General features: G+C 47.5%; 1 protein-coding gene across 3 annotated transcripts in view; it reads right to left on the reverse strand.

Annotated features, from left to right (window-relative positions):
* Positions 1–3179: 3179 nt before the first annotated feature.
* LOC149360355 (polynucleotide 5'-hydroxyl-kinase NOL9) overlaps positions 3180–22093 on the reverse strand; it is a 65344-nt gene continuing 46430 nt past the window's right edge. For all 3 annotated transcript variants that reach the window (XM_089572291.1, XM_089572290.1, XM_089572292.1), the window contains exons 12-15: positions 13676–13790; positions 10448–10520; positions 8082–8215; positions 3180–3378 (exon numbers count right to left, since the gene is read on the reverse strand). In XM_089572291.1, coding sequence (XP_089428417.1) covers positions 3271–3378; positions 8082–8215; positions 10448–10520; positions 13676–13790 — 430 coding nt within the window. In that variant the 3' untranslated portion in view covers positions 3180–3270. The remainder of the gene's footprint in view (positions 3379–8081; positions 8216–10447; positions 10521–13675; positions 13791–22093) is intronic.

Below are 22093 nucleotides of genomic sequence, written 5' to 3' on the forward strand. Positions count from 1 at the left end.
CAAACCGTAATAAAAAAAACCTATACTTCCGAGAGGTCCTACAACAGGTCTCACTACATTCCTGAACTTTGGGAGCTCTTTCTGTGTTCTTTTTTTACATGTAAATTTTGCATATATTTTTTTAATAAAAGAGCGTACACGGGATACCAACTTTTCCCCTCCCTCTTTTCGTTTTTTTGCAAAACTAAACACATCGTATAACAGCACTGTTAAAAAAAATTTGCTGGCGATCCTTACGTTTTATGCGGGAGATCGTGGCTGACTGGGCGAGTTTCATTGCCACCCCTCTCCACTTTCCTCCTCTGTACTTGGTCACTCTCTTCTCTTTCCTCCTCTACCCGCCGCGGAGGCTCAGTGGTTACAGCGCTCGGCTGCTGGCCCGAAAGACGCGGGTTCGATCCCAGCTGCGGCGGCTGAATTTCGATGGAGGCGAAATTCTAGAGGCCCGAGTACTGTGCGATGTCAGAGCACGTTAAAGAACCCCAGGTGGTCGAAATTTCCGGAGCCCTCCACTACGGCGTCCCTCATAGCCTGAGTCGCTTTGGGACGTTAAACCCCAATAAAATCAAATCTTTCCTCCTCTACACTTTCTCCGAGGCTTCAAACCGCTCACGACGAAAACGCCGGCTTTTGTAGCGATAGCTACATTGGCCGTATTCTCGCCGTTTCGCTGTGGCCGGTGGCCACACCGCGGGCTGAGCCATTGCCTAGCAACCGCCGCAGCTGGCAGCGCGCCTTTCTGGCATGACGTCAGAGGAGGAGCCGATGAAACCGCATTTCAACAACAGCCGGCGTTGCATCGTATAAAGGGTGTCCCAGCTAACTTGGACCAAGATTTTTAAAAAAACCTACGCGTTCTTCAGAACTGAAATCGCGTGGATGTCGTTAGGGTTTATCTAAAGTTACAGGACTATTTTTTCGCTCGTCCTATTTGAATAATTAGTCGAAATAAGTACATTAACTCTTTAAATATAGCTTGAAACTTTCAGGCGTCAATAGGAAAGTTGTGGAGCTCCACAAATATTGTCCAACCCTGGCACTTTTAACGAGATAGACTTAGCGTGGCCGTCTTTATTCAGGAAAACGAAAGCCCGCGGAGTTTAAAAGATACCACGTGACAGCGCGCTCCGTGCGCCCGAATGCGCCGCGATTACAGCGCTCCCATCCGTGCGTTGTAAAAAACATCACTCGCTTCGCGCCTTTCGTGCTGCCCAACACAGAGCTTCGCGTTGCGCTTGGTTCCACGATAAGCACTCGTGGGTTCGGGCGGCAGTTGAATGAAACCGCGGCTCCCGTTTTTCAGCGCAATTCACACGACATTATCAAGCTTGTTATAAGCGTCTTTTCTTGTTGGGATCTAGCTCCCAAATTCGAACTCATGAGATTGTTATCGTCCCTCCGCATGCATTCTGCTAACGTGAGAGCGCAATTATCGCCATATAACATATATTTGTTAATTTTTAACATTAATATAACATTTCAATGCAACATATAACATTACTACAACTTACATAACATTGTACATTATAATGTTCGCTGCTACCTGGTATGCAACTTATACATTTTCCTTCTAGCAAATACCAAGCTTCAAGCAAACATAGGCATTTGAGAAGGTTTGGTTTGGTTTGTTTGGGTTTACCGTCCCAAAGCGACTCAGGCTATGAGGGACGCCGTAGTGAAGGGCTCCGGAAATTTCGAGCACCTGGGTTTTTTTAACGTGCACTGACACCGCACAGTACACGGGCCTCCAGAATTTCGCCTTCCATCGAAATTCAGCCGCAACGGCTGGGATCGCATTTGAGAAGGGTTCCCCATGTGCAATAGTGGTGAATGGGTAGTATGCAAACTGTCATGAAATTCGGGGGGCTGTACGTACACTCTATGGTTGGCACTATCGCAGACATGTAACGACAATGTTTTGGTAGTCTACAAATATCATTAATGTATGAAGTGCGAAAATTCCAAGACATAATGCTTGGATATCGGTAATCTTCATTCAGTTATAATTAGAAGATTATAATAACCATTAGAATGTTTTATATTTCCGATATCAAAATTTCAAATCAGTTAATAAATAACGTGTTTAGACTGAATATTATGATGCAACATTATTCACTAGTTTATAACATTAGTATAATGTTCTAATGTAATATGCAACATTACTGGTCATTTTGTCATGATTTTAATTCTCAGTGCTACCTGGCGTGGCGTGGCTTGCCGTCACAAGCCAAAACATCTTGAAGCCCTTCTCTTTTCTCTATCTGGGCACACTAAGGTATAGTCCCAAATGAGAGCAGAGACCCTGCCCTGGACCATAAAATGCACCACAGTTTGTCATGCAGCGCTAACTTGAATCCATTTTTTTTTTAGGGGCAGTGTAAAAACAAAGAGGAAAACAGTACACACAAGTTGAACTTTCCCTTTTCAAAACCTGCTCTTTCTCTTGAATAGTCGACTCAACCCACTCCGCAAAATTCATCTAAATGCTTGCATGAAGTCATCGCAGCTTGCGTGAGAAAACTGCTGGTGGTGGCGACATCTATTTTTATTTCTGACCTTTCTAAGCTTACGAAAAACCTGATTTCCACGAGCTTGTTCTTAGTGTCCGTTCAACAATGAATGACTAAAACCAGCATGTGGATCAGCAAACAGCGGTAAGGTCCTCAAAAACGTGGCCCATTGCAACAGATCAGAACATCAAGAACTACCCATAGAGGAACAGTGCAGAAGGAAAGAAGATAAAAGCTAAGAAGCATGACCACTGTCTCGCTGCTGCCTGTCTCGTGCCCTCGTTCCTTTCTACTACGAGTACTAACCAGTACACTCGCGAGTAAAAAAGACTAGCACAACGACGTCACCGGAGCAGCGAAAATCTGATCGTGTGGCTGACCGTGCTTAGTGAACACACCTGACACTTCTGTTATTTTGTTAACGGAGTGTTAGTAACTGCAGCGCCGAGCGTTGCTATCTGCCGCTCCGGCTGCATGTCACTAGTGCTACTTTACTCGCGACTGTACCAATGTGCCGAGTAGTTAGCTTTGCTAAAGTAGTATCAGCAACCATGCAAAGAGTACTACAGGGCAACCAGCATCACCTTTTGCCACTGGAGTCACCAACGCAGCCCTTGTAGGTATGTACTCAAGTGGGATGCCACAAACCAAGCAGACATCAACGCCTGCTGTGCTAAAAGCAGCGAGGCTCGAGACAAAAAATCGACATCCTTTATTGGTAGATCACATAAGTGGAACTCTGGAGGGGGGGAGGGTGTCCTCAGCAGTAGGAGGCCGCATCTTCCGCCTCGCTGGTGCTGCCGCGGCAGTCCGGGTCGTATGACGCCCTGGCCACGTACGGGGCCCAACCACACTGCAGCAACTGCGCCTGCAATGGGAGAGTCACAACAAATGCTATATGTAAAAAAAGTTGTGAACTGTAAAGAAACATGCTATAGTGGAGGGCTCTGGATTAATTTAGGCCACCACCTAGAGTTCTTCGACGCGCACTGACATCGCACAGCATACGGGCACCTCATGCGCTTCGCCTCCATCGAAATGTGGCCCCCACGGCTGGGAATGAAGCTGGGCCGTCCGGCTTGGTAGCCAAGCGCCCGAATCACTGAGCCACCGCAGTGGCGGTGCTTCTAGTTGGGCTTCTTCTACGAGAATTGAGCTGCTTCCGGCAACGACTTCAGTAAAAAAATAGGATCGATTTACAGTCGACCTACGTTGCAACAAAGCGAAACTGGGCCCGCTGTTTCTTCATTGTAGTCTTTGCTTCGTTACAGCCATAGGTCACACTAGCTGCATATGTCAGTGGGCTTCATGTCACCGTGTAGAGTGAGCATACCTGCCAACCTAGCAACATGAAATTTCGGGAGACCGCTGAAGCGGGGGGGTGGGGAGGGAGGGAGAGGGGGATTTTTTTTTGTTTAGTTCAGCAATTCGGAAATTATTGAGGCTGACAACATCGGAAAGAGGTGAGAATTGCAGCCCACTATAGTTTATTTTGAACTGATCTCTGTGTTGTTGCAGGAGTGCAGGGACCGGTACAAAATGCAATGCCCATGGGTATATCGCGGGACTTGAGTGCATCTAGAACGAGGTTTCCAATTTTCCACCCGGTGGCCTCCGCATGGAGTTCTTGCAAAGAAAGCAATCAGCTTTCGACACGCTGCGATTCCTCGACGTAGTAAGTTACCACGATGGGATACATTTGCGACGCGCTATCGTTGCTTCTATCCACAGTGATTGCGAAAGCACGGCGTTTCCGAGACTCCAGCATTGACCTTTCGGCGTACGCAGCCATTTCCCCGACGATGGCAGTTGCTTTGGTGCGTCCACATCCGTAGCGCTCCGCGTCGTCACATTTCGCGAACATTTTCCCAAATAGCGGTCCCGCGTGACCATTCATGCTTGTGTTTCACAAGAAATCCTGAGAAAAGGCACTGTGCACGGATCACACTGTCTTCGCCATTGTTTTGAAAGAAACTGCCGACGGTGCCCTGCACTTCTGCAGCACGAACATAGTTCTTATGCTTTTGTGAAGAGATGTGTACCTTGATGTCCTTGCCGCCGTGCGAAACGCTCACATCACAGGCGCACGTGGTACAGAATCCATTCTTGTCACCTTTTCACGAACTGACAAAGCACGGAAACCCAGTCGTGTGCGACTTCCGAAATACTTGCAAGTACTTTTTCTTGGCTTTCGAAAGTGCCATCGATCGTTCCAACTCGGGGAAACACAAAGAGTAGTTTGGCGTTCTCGGGGAAACACAGAGAGTAGTTAGGCATGCCGCACTTCACTCGATGACCTAGAGAGGCTAGCGCACCCACGTCCCACGATCATATAATGACTGGATTGAAAATCCGCGAGCCAGCCTGAGACGATCCAATCTGCAAAAATCCAATATGGCAACGCCCGTCGGTTGCTCGCGTTCGTGGTGGTGCCGGCAGCCGCTACCTCGATTCGATGTGCATGCTGGTGACTGAGTGCTCCCACGCTGCTTTCCGGCATGGTTATATTATAGGACGGTATAGGATTATAGCTGTAGCGTGCAAAAAAAAGAATAAGAAAATTAGAAAAAAAAATGCTACGCTGTGGCGGCTTCTTTTCGGGAGATTTAAGGTCGCGTCCGTGCAATCGGGAGATGTAATCAAAATTCGGGAGACTCCCGGACAATTTGGGAGAGTTGGCAGGTATGAGTGAGTGAAACATAGACAGTGCTTAGACTGCTGCCAATCTGTGTTGTGGGAGCCTTTTATACATGCATTGAGTATCCCCGGCGTGGCAGAATATAGGTACACCAACCAGACATGTCAGCCTTGCCAATGCACGCACGTTTTATTTCTGCGAAGCGTAGAAAATGAGTTTTTAAATAATGTCGCAGAGAACAGCGTAAGGCTTATCCAGGATATTCAGCCAGTTTGCTCGGCATTGAAGCAGGTGAGGGCCGCAGTAAATGAGGGCGCAGAGGTGATTCCGTCTTTAGTGCCGTTTTGGTTTGCTTCCCCGCATGACACATGAACATGCTGGCCTTAACCCTTCATCATAAGGCTGCAGTGTCTGGTGAAGAATGACTACGCCAGACCAATAGCTTCTGAAGAATCATTTCAAGATTTCATTAAAGCTCCTTCAACTGCTTTGAAGGAAAACGATCTGTTTGTCAGATTGTAGACAGCGTGCTCGGAACTCCGTCAAAGCACTTTGCTACCCATACCCGATGCAACAGCTTTGATCATGGCTGTGTCCTGACAAATGGAAATAGTCTTCACTTTGTTTTCCATCAAAATGTTTGTTTTTGGTCAAAATGATCTACAGCCTTGCTCAAGTGAGACGATTCCTTGCGCAAAGATTGTGGGACCCTTAAAGGTGCACTGAAGAGGAATCTGAACTCGTCTTTTTGCCGCGGGAACTCGATCTACATGTTCCCAGCATTCTTAGAAACTGCGATTTATTGTCCTGTGTGGCCGATTTCCCTAATTAAATTGGATTAACGTCCGGCTCCCGCCTCTTTTTTGTTTGAATTCCCCGCATATGGTGGGAGGAGTCAACCAACGCATGGAGTGCTTTCAGGCAGTCGGGTGGTGCTTCGCTTAAGCTTTTATTTTGTTTCTTCTAGGTTTGCGCAAATAAATAGGTCTAGTCAGACATTACGCAGCTGCAAATTAGGCTCACGGAAATAAAAATATGCGTGGACTCTTTGCTTTAGCCGATCACTATGTATCACTCCGCTGATGGCAGAACGGCAAGCCACCACGATACTGGGTGGAAGGAAGGCTGGTCGGCTCCTCCCACCGTTTGCGGGGAATTGAAAAAAAAAAAAGTAGGAGCCCGACGTTAATCCGATTTATATTAGAGAAATGAGCCGCACAGGGCAATAATTTGAAGTTTCCAAGAACACTCGGAACGTGTGGATCGAGTTCCAGTGGTAAAAATACGAGTTCAGAGTCCTCTTCAGTACACCTTTAATTGTCGCACAGGCGCGTGGCTGGTTATGTTTGAGGCAGCATAAAAGACTGCCACAAAAATGCTAGTCGCAATTTGAGTCAGCCATCACCTAACAGTCGGACTGCCAACCCGCACATACGTCGCTGTCTATGGGGGCCATCTGTGGAGTACGTGCCCTTCACCATGGGAATGGGCATGCGGTACCCTGAATGTGCTGGCCATGCACCTCGTGGGACAAGTCCTTTGGAGCTTCAGCGTTTTCCCTTGAAGCAATGAGACAAGCATGTTGCAATGCTTTCTCACAGGGACCAGCAAACGCGGGAGAGGTTTTGCAAACAGGCAAGGGTTGCACCGTGCTGCTCTACACCACCGACAAGCGTTCATTCAGTGTGACAGTTTAGAGGCGTTGTGCGACAGAGCGGCAATGCTTCGCATTGTACTCTTAAAGGGACAGTGAGGAGAGCTCTATTAATCTTTTTTTTACAGCAAAATCGGATAGTTCGGCATTTCATGGCTTTGTTGCCACTTGGCCGGCAGCGAAAGATGCATTTATTTCTAAGAAATTTGGATTCGAAGTTGAAAAAGTTTTTCCCGCCGCTCTGATTCAAACTTGGGATTCTCCTATGACGACACAGGACTAAGTGACGTGAAACATGACGTGAACATGACGTAACGCAGACTCCGTGATTTCTGACGGCCAGCAGAGCGGCCTAGCAGCAGCCGAAATGAAAGCTACCGCCGGCCGCACGTTGAAGGCATCTATCGGCTATTGTGGCCGTTGGTACCGTCGCTCCGCTTACGTTTGCACCGGCGTTTTGCCAGCGTTACGATGGATCCTGTTCTCGAAGTTGTCAACGAAGTTCTCGCAAATAGACACCTTTAGCATACCGTGTACCTTGTTATCGTTAGCGGAATACCGGGAGCCCGCCTACAGCCGTTGAGCAGGCGCTGATTGGTCCCGAGGCTGCAGGCGCGCGCGTAGCTGCCGGGTACGTGGTGCCATCTGGCGACATCAAGGAGATTTGCACATGCATTGGCTGCGCCTCAGTGATTCGTGGGTTCACGTGTCCCAGTGTTGCTAGAACCAATGTAGCAACACTGTTTTGTCCTATGACGTCATCACGCTTGTACTTGCGAGTTTCGCCTGTGGCGGTGATACCTGTATTTTGGTTCTTGCTCTTTTCTACGTTACAAGAGCTTTGTTGTCAGTATGAGTGGCGTTTTTGTAATCAGGAGCTGGTATTCTGTCGATACAAGCCAACTTCCATTTCTCCTCAGTGTCCCTTTAAGGGGTAACTTAAGGGTCATCCAAGTTTTCTGCCTCAATATACTGCAAAATCAACCTGCACTCAAAACCTCGCATTAGGGTGCACTGTACTTGTTGGTCAAGTTTTGTGTTGGCACTTCAGTTTTTGTAGTTCGCGTTTCATTTGTTGAGTGTAATACATGTAGTGGTCCATGCCTTCATCACTCACATCCCTGCTGCTAAGTCTGGAAATAAATACAGCCGTAGGTCAGCCGGGCTGTTTCCAGCGCCCCCCCCTGCTATGCACTGCCACTGACACGTCGGACGCACACACTCCATCTCAGTGAAGCTCTACAACCTACGACAGATTCTTTCTTCACCCGTGGCATACCTGGGAAGTGAGCAAGGTTTCGGGCAAATGGAGGTCGCCCCGAATGAGGGCGTTGACCTTGGCCAGCCGCTCCTGTGGCTCGGGGCTGGTGATGTAGAAGAGGCGCTCCGAAGGGTCAATGGCTCGCACCAGCCCTGCGCAAAGACACACGACGAATCTCACAACGGCAGCAGGGGGCATGCGCACATTTGCGGGGGAATACAGCTGACACAAGCCAGTTGTTCGGTCTCGTTACTGCTCTGCACTTCCTAGACTAGTGCATGGAGAGTGGAGCCCCTTTGTTGCACTCTGTGGTGGAGCACCCTGACGTGACAAGGTGCAGCAAGAAGGTGACGAATCACTGGCAGTCTTTTCACCATTGAAGCAAAAATCTAGAACCTTTTCATAAAGTTCTGCATCCAGCACCTGCTGGCTTTGAACTCCGTCCATGTTACGTTTTTCTGCCTTGCCAGTTGCACAGCCCCAACTTTCAGGAATGCCCACAGTCGCCTGTGGTCTGCTGGCTGTTGCTGCAAGCTCTTCTTCTATCTCTGGAAAGCGGCCCTCCTTTGGCACGTTAGAGACCTTCAGAGCTGACCAGCTGATGAAAATCCCGTCTAAATTTGCTTCTGCCGATCGTGCATACAAGTTACAGGAACACCAACGGCATGTGAGGCAGCCCGACTGCCACTTGCCTTTTCACTAAAGATCACCTTATTTTTTTCAACTCGGCGCTTTTTCGCAACTGATTCTTCCATGTTGGCTCAAGCTCAGGTCACAGCCTGGTTCACTTCAGTGGTTAACGAGGCCTATCCTATCGGTATCCACGACTGCGCCAAGTGATTTTGATGCGCAAGGAATACCAAGCTGCCATTTTGTGATGCTGATTTTAATCTGTCCTGATTCACAATTCTCCAACATAGCAGCAAAGTGATTGGTCATGGTGACCAGCGTGCATCAATCGTGTGCCATCTATGGACAAAAGTTGTTGCTGTGAATGTTTCATTACCCACTCTCATATGTTAGCCACAATCTCCTTGTTATTTTTGTGTTCTTTCTTTAGCAGTGAAAATAAGGATCAATAATAACAAAAACTTCACACCAAGTGGTGCTGTAATTGGTTCCCAGAACCAGCGATAGAATCTTTTACAACTTGTGAACAACTACACAGAAATCTGTCGCATCTATTGGTGCATATACATACTGTATAAACGTGTGCAAGGGCTGCACCCTGTTTTCCCGAAGGAAATATTAAACACACAAAAAAAACATTGCATGTATGGGCCCCACCCTGAAAACTATCCCTCGAATCTGGAAAAAAAAGCGCGACCCTTAAGCCTGGCCCGCATAGAGCGCTTTTTACCCGCGAAATCGCGTCGCGCGCCCAACGCCCGCGCCGGCGTCAACGAATTCACTCCCGCATGGTCAGCAGCCGAGTGGCGCGCGCTACGGGCGCGTTACGGGATACGTTGACAAGATGGCGGCGCGCTGCTCGCCAGCTTCGGAATAAATTCATGCCACCGCTGGATTCTTCGACGCGATAGCTCACTCAAATGGTAGCGATTGACTTTTATTTCGCACACTCTCGCCCACGCGTAGAGGTATAAGGGATAACTTGCTATTGCTTTTCAAATAATATGGCGATTTTCAAGCTCTTAGGCCTAACTAAATACAGTGTGTTTACCTCGCAAGAACGACACCTGGTGAAGCAGTTGTCTAGGTTTTAGTCACTTGTTACACTTTCATCTATTTGCAGTTTTTCTTCTTTAAACGAAAAATGCTCGCAATGCACCCATCGTAGTTATCAGTAATTACGGATAAAAAATTTCTTCAACACACCGTTGATGTGCCTTGGCGCCTTGTCACTAGAGGGCGCTACCGTTTATGCGTGCCCCTGATGACGGCGCGGCCAGCTAAAAGCGACTCCTCCGAAAGACAACGCGCTGCTCGGCCGTTTCGGCCGAGAAACCCGAAGCCCAAGCCTCGGTACTATAGTGAACTAGAACTCGGTATCCTCGGAGCGCCAAACGCCCGTCTTTCCGGGAAGCACGACGCAGTTTTGGTGGTCAAGCTACAGTGCCAGAGAGCGCTCGCGAACGCGTCTCTCTCGGCCAGCATGGCTCCGTCCAGAGTCATGTGACGCCCGCTCCGGCTCTCATTGGACCTCTGTTGCTGCCCTCTCTCGGAGTCGGCGCGGCGTCGACGTTTTTTTCTGTTTCGACAGAACCCGACGATTTGCCAAAAACGTCCTCTCCGGTGGCAAAAAAACGCTATGGTGCCGTCGACGCCGACGAATCGCCCGGAAAAACGCTCCATGCGGGCCACGCTTTACACACGTTTATACGGTACACTGCCTCAGTTAACAAGAGCACAGTTGGCTGGCTCACCATATCCCAGGCACTCATAAGGGCCGCAGCCATCGACGAACTTTGGGTAGGATGGATCCTCCGTCTCCAGAAGCTGCGGCAGCATGCACAGCAATAGAAAAAAAAATTTTCAATTGAAACAACACGAACTGGTTCCACCACTATTTCTCCATGCACACTCCTTGCTAGGAATGTTTGGCCGAGACGACAGCAGTGGTTAGCAGTGGTGAGCTTCACTCGTGCTAGCAAGAGAAGCGGACACCACTGACTTGACCGTGCAATCAGAAAAACATGTTAAAATCACGAGAACCAATACCTGACCCATCAAAACGTGTCGCGCGCACTATCACAACGCACTGTGTGAGACTCCACTGCCCTGAGCTTGCAAGGCTTCACACGTGGTGCAGTGGAATGAGGATTATGGCATAGCACTAAGGCCACATTTATTCAAAAGCGACCGAATGGTGGGGTTTACGGGGGGAAGCTGGTCTTTTAAAAAATATTTTGTTAATGAAGTCACAATAATGGAATCTTCCAAGAAACATGCATTTCTGCGTGCTGATTTCAAATATGTAACTTCATTTTATGTGCAACAAGTCCTTGTGCACTTATATAATATGTTATGCAACTTTTTTCCGAGAGCTTTTAATAAATTTTGCTGCAGGAAACTTGCTAGGACACATGTCATTGGCTTGTCTTGACATCACACTAGGCACTAAGGACAAAATTATCATCCTGCCTATCACAGAAGTCGAGTTACAGGGTTTTGAATTTGCCACTTCACAAACGAAAAGAAACTGCTAATTTCAACATCTATAACTCACCTTCTATACCAAGCAGGATGATAATTTTACCCTTATTGCATGGCTTGATGTCAAGAGAAACCAATGGCATGCAGTTTAACAAGTTCCCTGCAGTAGAATTTCTTTCAAATTCTCGGCAAAACTTACCTAGCATATCGCATGTGTGCACAAGGAGTTGCTGTGCATAAAATTAAATTACATATTTGGAATCAGCACACAAAAATGCATGTTCCCTGAAGATTTAATAGTTGTAGCTTCCTTAATAAAAATTTACTTCTAAGGCCCGCTTAACAACCTGAAGCAACACGAGGGCTATGAGGGACGTCATATTAAAGGGCTCCGGATTAATTTAGACCCCCTGGGTTCTTTGATGACATGGCACGGCATGCAGGCGTTTTCACATTTTGCCTCCACTAAAATAAGGCCACATGTGCGGAACACCACCCCAAGAGACTTTTATGCTGGTTCTTTAGCCCATTAATGCACAGCACTCCCTTTTCTTTGAACACTGCACGCTGCGCTCACACTAAGGAACCACGGTTACCACTAATGCAGAAAGAAAGGAACCAAAGAGAGTCTCGTTAGGCACAAAAAAAGCAAAGCTAACTATGCCGAACTACAAGCCCACAGAAGGTGCAGTACCGCAGTTGTAGCTAACGGCACAACACCAAAAGCCTGGTGTGAACTTTCCCCTGCCATGCCCTGTGTCAATACTCGGCTCAACAAGTTTGCTTGCTGGCATTGCAGTTACGTCCTATGCTGTAACCGAAAACCACGTAAAGTGGGCCCGAAAATCTTTATTTCTGCCCCTATTCCCCAGCAGCTTTCCTGAGAAGTCCACCAGTTCTGACTTAACAAAAAAAAAGAAAATTTTGTTCCTGAAAACATGCTAAGATCCCCTTTCGGCCAAATTCTAGCCCTTCTCTCAACAAGGGGAAATTCACGAACGGAACATCACTGTGGCATTGAGATTTTGACAAACTGCCTCCCTCAAAGAAGCTCTCACACCATTTTGGCCTTGATTCCGGGCACAGAAATGAAAGCAACAGTCACTGCCTGGGACGCTCCTTGAAAGCATGAGGAGACTGAACGCTCCCATGTGTGATGTGTCACGCATTGTGCACCCCCGGGGGCTCCCAAACCGAGCGACGATTAGTGTCACGACCACTGCTGAACTTTTCCAAGGACTCTGGTCTCATGGGCCATTGGTAGGGACGCAATATCTTAAAACCAGTGACTCAGGCGGAGAAATTGCCAAGAGGCCTCTGTAAGGCTAATCCCGCCTGTATATTTACGCCACCACTACCCCCACCATCCTGAGAGTGTGCGTATTACACGGCCCACATGCATCACATGACCCCTCTAGGCACGTTTTCAACAGTGCCCTGTATACAGCTACACTGCAAAAGTGGTTCAGACATCTTTTCTGTGGCCTCCACAAAATGAAGGTCGAGACGTTCGACGTTCTTGTGACACAAAGACACCTGAGTGTTTCGATAGCAAACCTGAAAAGCACAGACAACGTGAAGCTGCAAGCTCGACGATGGTGTAAGCAAACGAAAAAAAAAAAAATGTGCAAGGACAAGCAACCTGCACACTCCTCTTGACGTCAGTACAAGAGGTGCCCCTGCGTTTAATGTCCCAAGACAACCTCTACCATCGTCAAACACAATTTTTCAGCCTTGCATTTTCCTTGACTGCCCAGAACTGTAGAATGAATAAGTTTGCGATCCATAATTTGCGCATTTATAAACTTATTTTTGGTTCTGTTTTCTTTGCACCTGGCATTTTTTTTGTTATTATATTTGTGTGCTTCGCACATTCGCAATGCCACGATGATTGTAGTGTAATTTTGTACTGGTTGTTGTTGGAATCTCTGCTGCTACTTTTTGCGATCATCCATGTATTTGGACCCTCAACTAGACAAGTGCACTACGGGTCCAATCAATTTTGCATGTATTGACATCATAAAATTAAAAAAAAGTAAAAAAGAGGTTTAGTTTATTGGGGTTTAACGTCCCAAAGCAACTCAGGCTATGAGAGACGCCGTAGTGAAGTGCTCTGGAAATTTCGACCACCTGGGGTTCTTTAATGTGCACTGACATCGCACAGTACACGGGCCTCTAGAAATTCGCCTCCATCGAAATTCAGCCGCAGCGGCCGGGATCGAACCTGCGTCTTTCGGGTCAGCAGCCAAGCGCCGTAACCACTGAGACAAAATTTCAGGGGTGTGCCTCCGCTATAAGTTGCCAGACATGTAAAATTGCTTTTAAAAATTGTTTTGGGGAAAGGAAATGACTCAGTAAACTGTAGCACATGGGCACCTTTTGCATTTTGCCCCCATTGCAACGCGGCCATATGCCCTGCGGGCATTTCTGCTGAAAAAGTGGTGGGGAGGAAGTGCTTGACCCGAAAGACACTGGGTAAAAAAGAGTGGGACCCTCACCTTGTCGTTGGGCACCACGCACAGGGCCACCACACTGCCACGGAGGGAGTGGAGCAGCTCCTTCTTGGGCACAGCGCTGTCACAGTCGTGCACCGCCACTGCAGACCAGGGCACCCTGGGGTCAACGAAGAGACCGCATGGGTCAAGAAGCGAAACAAGAGACTCAGGCAGTGAAGGACTCAAAAGAAAAAACGAGAAGAATCGGAAACTGCCAATGAAAGCGGAAAGGAGACTTGACTCTCTCAGATCAGTTTAGAGATTTCATGGTGAGGTCCACAGTAAGATATTTAAGGCAGAAAGCTGGGCTAGTTGGTGTTTGGATTGAGAGGGCATAGTAGTAGTGCTAGAAAACAGGGATGACGGGATAGAAGAAGACAATAGAGGCGCTACACATCAACTGACATCAAATTCGTGGTATTTTTCGGGAATAAAGTCAGTTGATGTCTAGCGCCTCTGTTGTCTTCTTCTACCCTGTCGTTCCTGTTCTTTAGCGCTACTACTATGTCCTCTCAGACCAGAGTAAGATGACTAGAAAGTACACAAAGTGGCTGGGGGGGAGGCGCAAAGAGTGGAAGGAAAAGAGCAGTGTCGCGAACAATAACAAAAAACAAAATGAGCAGGTAAGAAAAGTAGGCACAGCAAGCAACTTTATTCAAAGTAGGGGGCCCCTCTGTAAGGGCCACACCCCCAACTTGGCAGCCAGAGTTGAAGGATACTCGACAATAGTAGACCATATTCACGCTATCAATCAGGTGATAGAGAAATGTGCAGAATATAACCAGCCCGTACATACAGCCTTCATTGATTACGAGAAAGCATTCAACTCAGTGGAAACCTCAGCTGTCATGTAGGCATTGCGGAATCAGGGTGTGGAAGAGTCTTATGTGAATATACGGGAAGATATCTACAACGATTGCACAGCTACCATAGTTCTCCATAAAGTCAGCAATAAAATTCCAATAAGGAAGTGTGTCAGGCAGGGAGACACGATCTCGCCAATGCTCTTCACTGCCTGCTTACAGGAGGTATTCCGGGGCCTGAAATGGGAACAGCTGGGGAAAAGAGTTAATGGAAAATACCTGAGTAATTTGGGATTCGCTGATGACATTGCCTTGCTAAGCCACCCAGGGCATGAACTTCAAAGTATGATCAATGAGTTAGACAGGCAGAGCAGAACGGTGGGGCTAGAAATTAACATGCAGAAAACTAAAGGACTGTAAAAACCCGTGTATAACATGGAGCCGCAAAAAAAACAAGAGGTGTAATTTGGGGACAGAAAAAAAAAAGTCATCCGCATATAATGCGAGTTAAGAAAGCTCAGTGAAAGCATTTATTTGCACTGCATTTTGCACTCGACTAAGCGATTTAACAGAGATTCGCGAAGTGTATGCGCAGCACACTTGCAGAGATCTAGGGCCAACCCGCTCCAGGCATCGAAAACAGGAAGCATCCGCGATGTGACTGCTGAGCGCGACCAGAGAGGTACGTTTCAGCCGTCCAGCAGCAGTAACTGCAGGCTCCATCTACCTCATCTGGTCATGTAGCAGTGCGTGACGCAGTGCTTATGGTTTTGCCAGCTACGATTACTTTCTTTTTGAAAGCAGCCAAGAACTGCTTTCGTGGTCCTGAAATCGTGTGAGGTGCAATCTTGCTTCCGGTAGTGTGTGGACGTCGCGAGGACGGTGTGGTGGAAAGGTGCTGAAGTCGAAACTCTCAAACCAGTCAACCAAACCACTACACAGCGCCTCCTCTTGCTGAAAGCCCCGCCACGGTGGCTCAGTGGTTACGGCACTCGGCTGCTGACCCGAAAGATGCGGGTTCAATCCCAGCTTCGGCGGCTGAATTTCGATAGAGGCGAAATTCTAGAGGCCCGTGTGCTGTGCGATGTCAGTGCACGTTGAAGAACCCCAGGTGGTCGAAATTTCCGGAGCCCTTCACTACGGCGTCTGTCATAGCCTTAGTCGCTTTGGGACGTTAAACACCAATAAACCTAAACCTATACTCTTTCTGAAAGCCCGATAGTAATAGCGTTGAATAATTACAAGATTGAAGCTTCAAATTTGGGCTGAAAATTTTTGAACCTGCATACAATACGAGGAAAAAATTTGGCATGGTCAGTCATGGGCAGTATCGAAGATACATGTATCTTCGATACTATCTTTCGATACATTTTGTGTATCGGTATTAGGTATCGCGTGCTGAAAACTAGAGTATCGGAGTATCGGTATCGAAAATACATTTTTAGTGTATCGTGTATTTTACGATACTCGATACAAAAAAAAAAAGCTGTAAAAGCCCTCGCTCAGGCGGTAGCACAAGACGGGCGGCAGCCCCTTCGCTGCTTTTCAGCCAACTCCCAAGCTACCACTTCTGTATCGGCGTTTCTGCGCCGTCCGACTGTCTGCCGTCCCATTTCAGTGCAACTGCTCACACGTGTTCCTAGTTTGCGGTATACGCCAGTAGCCCTGGCCGCGTTACGCGCAGATAAGCAGCCGCTATGGCTGACGAACTTTGGTGTGCCATCTTGGATGGAAAATATTTCACTGTCACGTCATCTGATGATGACAAAGTCAAGGCCATGTGCTCATTTTGTAAAACAACAATCAGCGGTGCCTACTCCTCGACTTCGAATTTCAAGCTTCACCTTAAAGTACGTAAACTTTCATAGCTTTACTGTTTTTAACGCATTAATATTTCAGATTTTAACTGTCACTTACGGGGTGAAACTAGGCGCTGGACATTTCGCCTATGCGAAAAAAGAAACGATAAAATGACGTCAAATTACGTTGCTTGAAATTTTGTTTTAGCCTGATGAGGTCGCTATTCTTTTCATGCAGATACAACTTGCTGGCAGTTAAGTACGAGTTGCACTTGAGTCAAAGCTGACTATCACGTAAACAAGCCTGGCACGGGATTAAAGTTCAAAGTTAACTAAGCAAGGACGCCCAGGGCATAATACGACGGTGTCTGTTGGATAAGGCGCAGCTGGGAGGTTTGGGGTACTGCTCCAATATCTTATACGCCCCTGCTGACCAGCCACCATTATCTCCTATCCGCTTTCTATCTGTAGGCGGCGTTCCAATTCGTAGATAAAATTATACGTATCTAAGTATGTCAGTGTATATGCCCCTATGTAAACTTCGTTAGTCGTAATATAACCTGCATTATACTTATGAAAGAAGCCAACAGCCACAGAAACCAAGGGGCACAGGGGATTTTTTTTTTTATTAATTTATTTATTTTGTGGTGTTGATCAATTTAGAATATTACTAAACATGTTATCGCTTAAACCTAATTGATTAGAAAAGCAGAAGAAAAAACAACCACTGCCGCCGGTGGGATCCGAACCCACGACCTCCTTGATATTTTAGTGATGTATCGAAGTATCGACGATACAGTATCGAGTATCGGTATCGAAAATCGATTTCGGTTCTGTATCTTGTATCGGTATCGGAGATACAATTTTCAAAGGTATCGAGTATCGTATCGAAGATACTATTTTGAAGTATCTTGCCCAGCCCTGGGCATGGTAAACTCCGGAAAAACAAAACTAGGACTATACGCAGGTTTTCACAGTAATGTTTAAGTTTTAGAACAAACCACCAGTTTACAAGTAGTACTGAAATGCTGGAAGCAGTGAAGGAGTGCATCTTACTTAACCCTTTCGCTGTCGGGCGTTTCTGCCCGTGACGCACCCCCAGTGTCGCACACTTCCGGGATGATGGTCCCGCCGTTTCAACGTCAGAATCTGACGATGCGGAACTCGCCTCTTCCTCGGATGAGACGCTGTTAGAGTCAGAATCCGAGCTCGGCTCGTATTTAGAATCTGAAAAGCCACCGCTCCAATGCGCAGAGGAAGGTCCTGATCGGTCAGCCATATCCGAAAGTAACCGCGCGCAGCGGGGGTGTGCTTTCAGCGGCCCGCAAAACAGAGAGAAATGGGACGCTGTGTAATAAAGATGAGAGAGGGAGATAGAAAAAGGCTAAAACAAAGTTGAGGGGCTTTGCTTTTGCTGCTGCCAGCCGCAAGCGAGGGTGCGACGAGAGAGCGAAAACAGCGATGGAGTCATGTGTCAGTCTCTTTGACTCTGGGAGTGGCAACGGTGCGCACCCTTGAACTTGAAGCGCCGTAGCTCACACGCACCCCGACAGAAGAAAAATAAAAACCTGCAAAACAGCGGCAGATGGCAGAACAACCCTTGGACCCATAACCACACGCGCGCGTCATGATCCGGCCAACGCGGAGCGACTGCGCCACTCAGCAAAGAGAGAGGGGTGGGATGGCAGTCGCTCCGTACTCTTCAATACACGTACCAAAATAGTAAGGGGTGAAAATACGAACTTGTAGAAAGATTCAACAGATGGCGCAGCTAGTCGAAGAGCGTCAGCTTTGCGCTCAAGCGCGAAATTTTGAACGCACGATAGAGAACGTACCAGTACGTCAGTGACACTGTGGGGGGGAAGCGCGAAAACGTACCGGTACGTCCGTGACAGTGAAAGGGTTAAGGCTGTAGTGACCACAGATCCAGACCATGAGAGTGAAATATTCTGAAGAATAAGAATAGGATGGAGCTCATTTGACAGGTACTCTTAGACTGTGATTAACAGCTAGTTTACCTGTATCCTTTCAGAAAAAAAAAAAAAGTAAATAACAGCTGTACCTTACCAGTATTCACCTAAGGGGGAGAAATGTGGAGGCTAACGAAAAGGGCTGAACTTGATATGAGGACACCGTAACGAGCTATGGGAAGGAAAACGATAGGTGTGACGTTAAGAGACAAGCACAGAAGAGATTGGGCCAGGGGACAAATGCAAGTTAATTGGCACATGTGAATAGCAGTTTCCATGGTTTGAAGCGAATCTGAAGCGAATAGTGATTTTATTCAAATAATTTCAAAGCAAACGCCATAGTGGTGGCTCAGTAGTTACGGCGCTCGGCTGCTGACCCGAAAGACGTGGGTTTGATACTGGCATGCGTGGCAAAACCCCTACCTGTGTCGGTGATAGAAACAGCCACCTGCCAATGCAGTGGCGCATCTCTTAACTGCTGCGCCATTGCACTGCTAGTGGTATATGAGGACTCGCCACCATCTGTGAATCTTTAGTAGGAACTACCAATTCAGCATACATGGGCATTAACCCACTAAAGATATCATGTCTTACCCATAAGGCGGATCTTAAGCACCCCGTCCAATTGAAGAATGAATGCTTGCTGTCACAAGTATACTCAGTTTAACTACGTTAAACCCTACCAGTTTTTTTTTGCTGGTTCATCACCTTGACTCTTTACCTTTATGCCAGGCCCCCCTTTGATACCAGGGTTGGAGGGTGAGACAACACTGCTGTCTAGATATATCAATGCCAGCATCACTAGCTACCAATGGTAAAGGGGCACGAGCATGGATCAGAAGAGTATTAAAGGAGCGTACACAAAAAGTTTTGGTTGTGCGTTCTTAGTGTCTAATGATGTGCAAGGCATCAGCAAACATAAATCACCACGTGGGACTTGCCCAAGCTCCGTAAGTAATTTCTAACTGAACTTCTATAACGGCATTCTGGTTTCAACAGCTAAACAGTTGCCCTGGCAGCAAAGGTGACTAAAGGCCATGCGAGGCAAGAAGAAAAAAAAAAGCTGCAACATTACAGCTGCTTGTTCCTTCATGGCTCGAACTCTTGAGGCAGACTGGGCTAAGAGTTGAAATGAATTAAAACGACTAAAGAGCGATTGTATTTTAGTTTTTTATTGCCTCAGGTAATAAGAGGTTCAGTCTCATGTCACAGCCACAACGTAGAACAACTTGAAACTTGACCCTTTCAGGCATCATTTTTTGTTTTGACTGAAAGCAATTATTTTTTCACCTAAGTACAGTTGAACCTCGATATAACGAAGTCCTACTTGCAGCCGAAAATTTCGTTACATCGCGAATTTCGTTACGTTGAGGTTCCCATGTTTCAGCTGTCAAAATAAAGTATAACTGGTTCATGGAACACTGTTTGTTGATGGGAACTTGTAAATCACTTATTGAGGAAATACGCAAGAAAATCGAGTAATAGTATCGCTAACAAGGGCACCGGATGTTTTTTTCTACATCAGGAGCATAATGAGTGATAGCAAACACCACGACGGCATCATTTTTCTCCGTGTGCTCATAGCAAAGAACGAGCGCAGCGCCTAGTACTGAAAGCCGCCACAAGATGTCGCTACTGGTATCATCATCATCAGCATTGAACATTTGCAGCCGGGGACGCATCAGAGAAAAATAAAGAAAAATGTTCGCATCGCTCACGCCGGCACAGTGAACGCTTGCCCTTTTCCTGCTTTGCACTTTATTTTATTCGCTTATGCGACCAGGGCATGTTTTTTTTTTCTTTTCGCCGCTCACCCGTTTTCAAGGTACGACCACACAAGATCCACCAGTTTGTCAACACTGAAGACTTTTTTTTTTGTTGTTGTTGTTGTCTACGAGGACATCGCACGCAAAAAAAAAAAAAACGAACGGACGCTGCAAGAAAATTCGGCTTCTCCTCCTCCTCTTCTCGCCAAACGCCGCCTCTCCTCTACTTGCCTCCTCCCCCACGTCGTTTCGAGAGCCGTCGGGCCTCATCGCATCTGCACCGCTGCGTGCTACCACGGCGCTCTCGCGGGCTTGCTGCCGCCGGCCTGGCGTTGCATAAGTCAATGCTCACGCGCGCTTCAACGAAACGTCTTGATACTGCTACTCGGGGTTCAACAGACCCCTGCGATGACAAAATGCCGGCTGTAAGCCGCCCTAGGCTAATATCGCACCTCCAGCGCTGCGTGCTACCACGGCGCTCTCGCGGGCTTGCCGCCGCCGGCCTGCCGTTGGATAATTAAATGCTCATGTGACGAACCGTGTGATACTGCCTTGCTGGCGTTGTTACACAACTCTCTCTATAGTGCAAGCATGCCGAGCATTTAGGTACATCATAGTTTTCAGAATTACTGTAAATTTGTTCACCGATTGTCTCTTTGTGAAGTTATAATTGATGATAAAGTGCCATGTCGTGTTCTTAGTCAACTGAAGGCCACTATAAAATTGCTAAGTTATTCCCGTTAAATAAGGATTTCTCGTAAAGTAGTTGGTGGAGCTAGGCGTTTTAAGTTAAATATGAGCTTTGCAATATTGTTCTTGTTAGTTCTTAAGACGAATAAGCAGTAAGTTACCCTAACGAGCAAAGCATTTTGTTCCTTTTTTTTCGCTAACGCCTACAACACTGTTTATACCTCATTATCACAATTGTTTTTATGACGTGACACGACTGTTCTTACGTCGCCGCGCACGTGAAAGTGCGTGGCGCGAAACGACTGCACCATGTGTCTGCGCACAGGCGACTTGGTGTAGAGAGAGGAACTCGAGTGAGACGCAGCGGGAAGCCTCGTGCCTGCATGCTCTGCCGAAGCGCGATTGGTGGCCCCGAGAGGGACCGTTGAAAAAAAAAAAGCCGCCAAAGGAGCTTTGAGAGAAGAGGAGGAGGAGAGGCGGCGTTGGGCGACGTGCAGTCGATCCAGTTCATGTGGCAGCAAAGAAGTCTGTCAACTTCATCTGCCGCTTTTTAATAAGCGTCGGCGTTATGAGGCGCTCGTATGTAGACAGGGCTACCAAGGCCTGCTCATGTGAATGCGCGCCCGCGTGCGCACGCAGGACATCCAGCGCATCCATGACTTGCGTCGGTGTAGGCGCGCTGCTTTCCACATGGGCGTCTTGGTCAGAGTCAGAGTCCTCCATTCCCGTGTCTGTGACACTCTGAATTATTGCGGCATCATCCAGCTCTTCGGTTGTGAGAGCACAAGCGTCGCTGAAAACAAAGTCCTCGAGCGCCACGTCGCTGGGAGCACCACCCTGGTCGCAGAGCAGCTGCCACGAGTCACCGACGTCTGTGCTGGATGCGGATGGCATGCTTTCGTTGTCATCGTCATTAGCTTCGCATCCCAGTTCTTCGTTTGAGTGCAATATGCTATCCTTGAAGCCCGCCTTTTTAAAGCAGTTGGTTATAATCTCGCTGCTCGTCGACTCCCATGACCGCGATAACATCTCTAAGGGCATGAATACAGCGATTTTGGTCTCTCTTTTGAGCTCAATGTTCAGCAGCAGCCTTTCAATCACCCGCTTGCGGTACGAACACTTCACACTGTTTATAATACCCTGGTCCAGTGGCTGTATCAGGGAGGTGCAGTTTGCCGGAAAATATTCCAGGTCGACGTTAGTGAGCGCACAGTCTTGCACATGATGCGCGGAGCAGTTGTCCACAAGTAGGCAGATGTTTCTTTCCTGCTTGCGCATTTCAGCATCCAGGTCCTTTAGCCATTTTGTGAACAAATCCCGCGTCATCCACGCCTTCGTGTTTGACGTGTATTTCACGGGCATTGTTTTCTTGCCGCTAAAGCAGCGCGGCTTC

The sequence above is a fragment of the Amblyomma mixtum genome, chromosome 2, assembly GCF_055824585.1.
Source record: "Amblyomma mixtum isolate Tamu chromosome 2, ASM5582458v1, whole genome shotgun sequence".
In the NCBI taxonomy this organism is placed as follows: Eukaryota; Metazoa; Arthropoda; class Arachnida; order Ixodida; family Ixodidae; genus Amblyomma; species Amblyomma mixtum.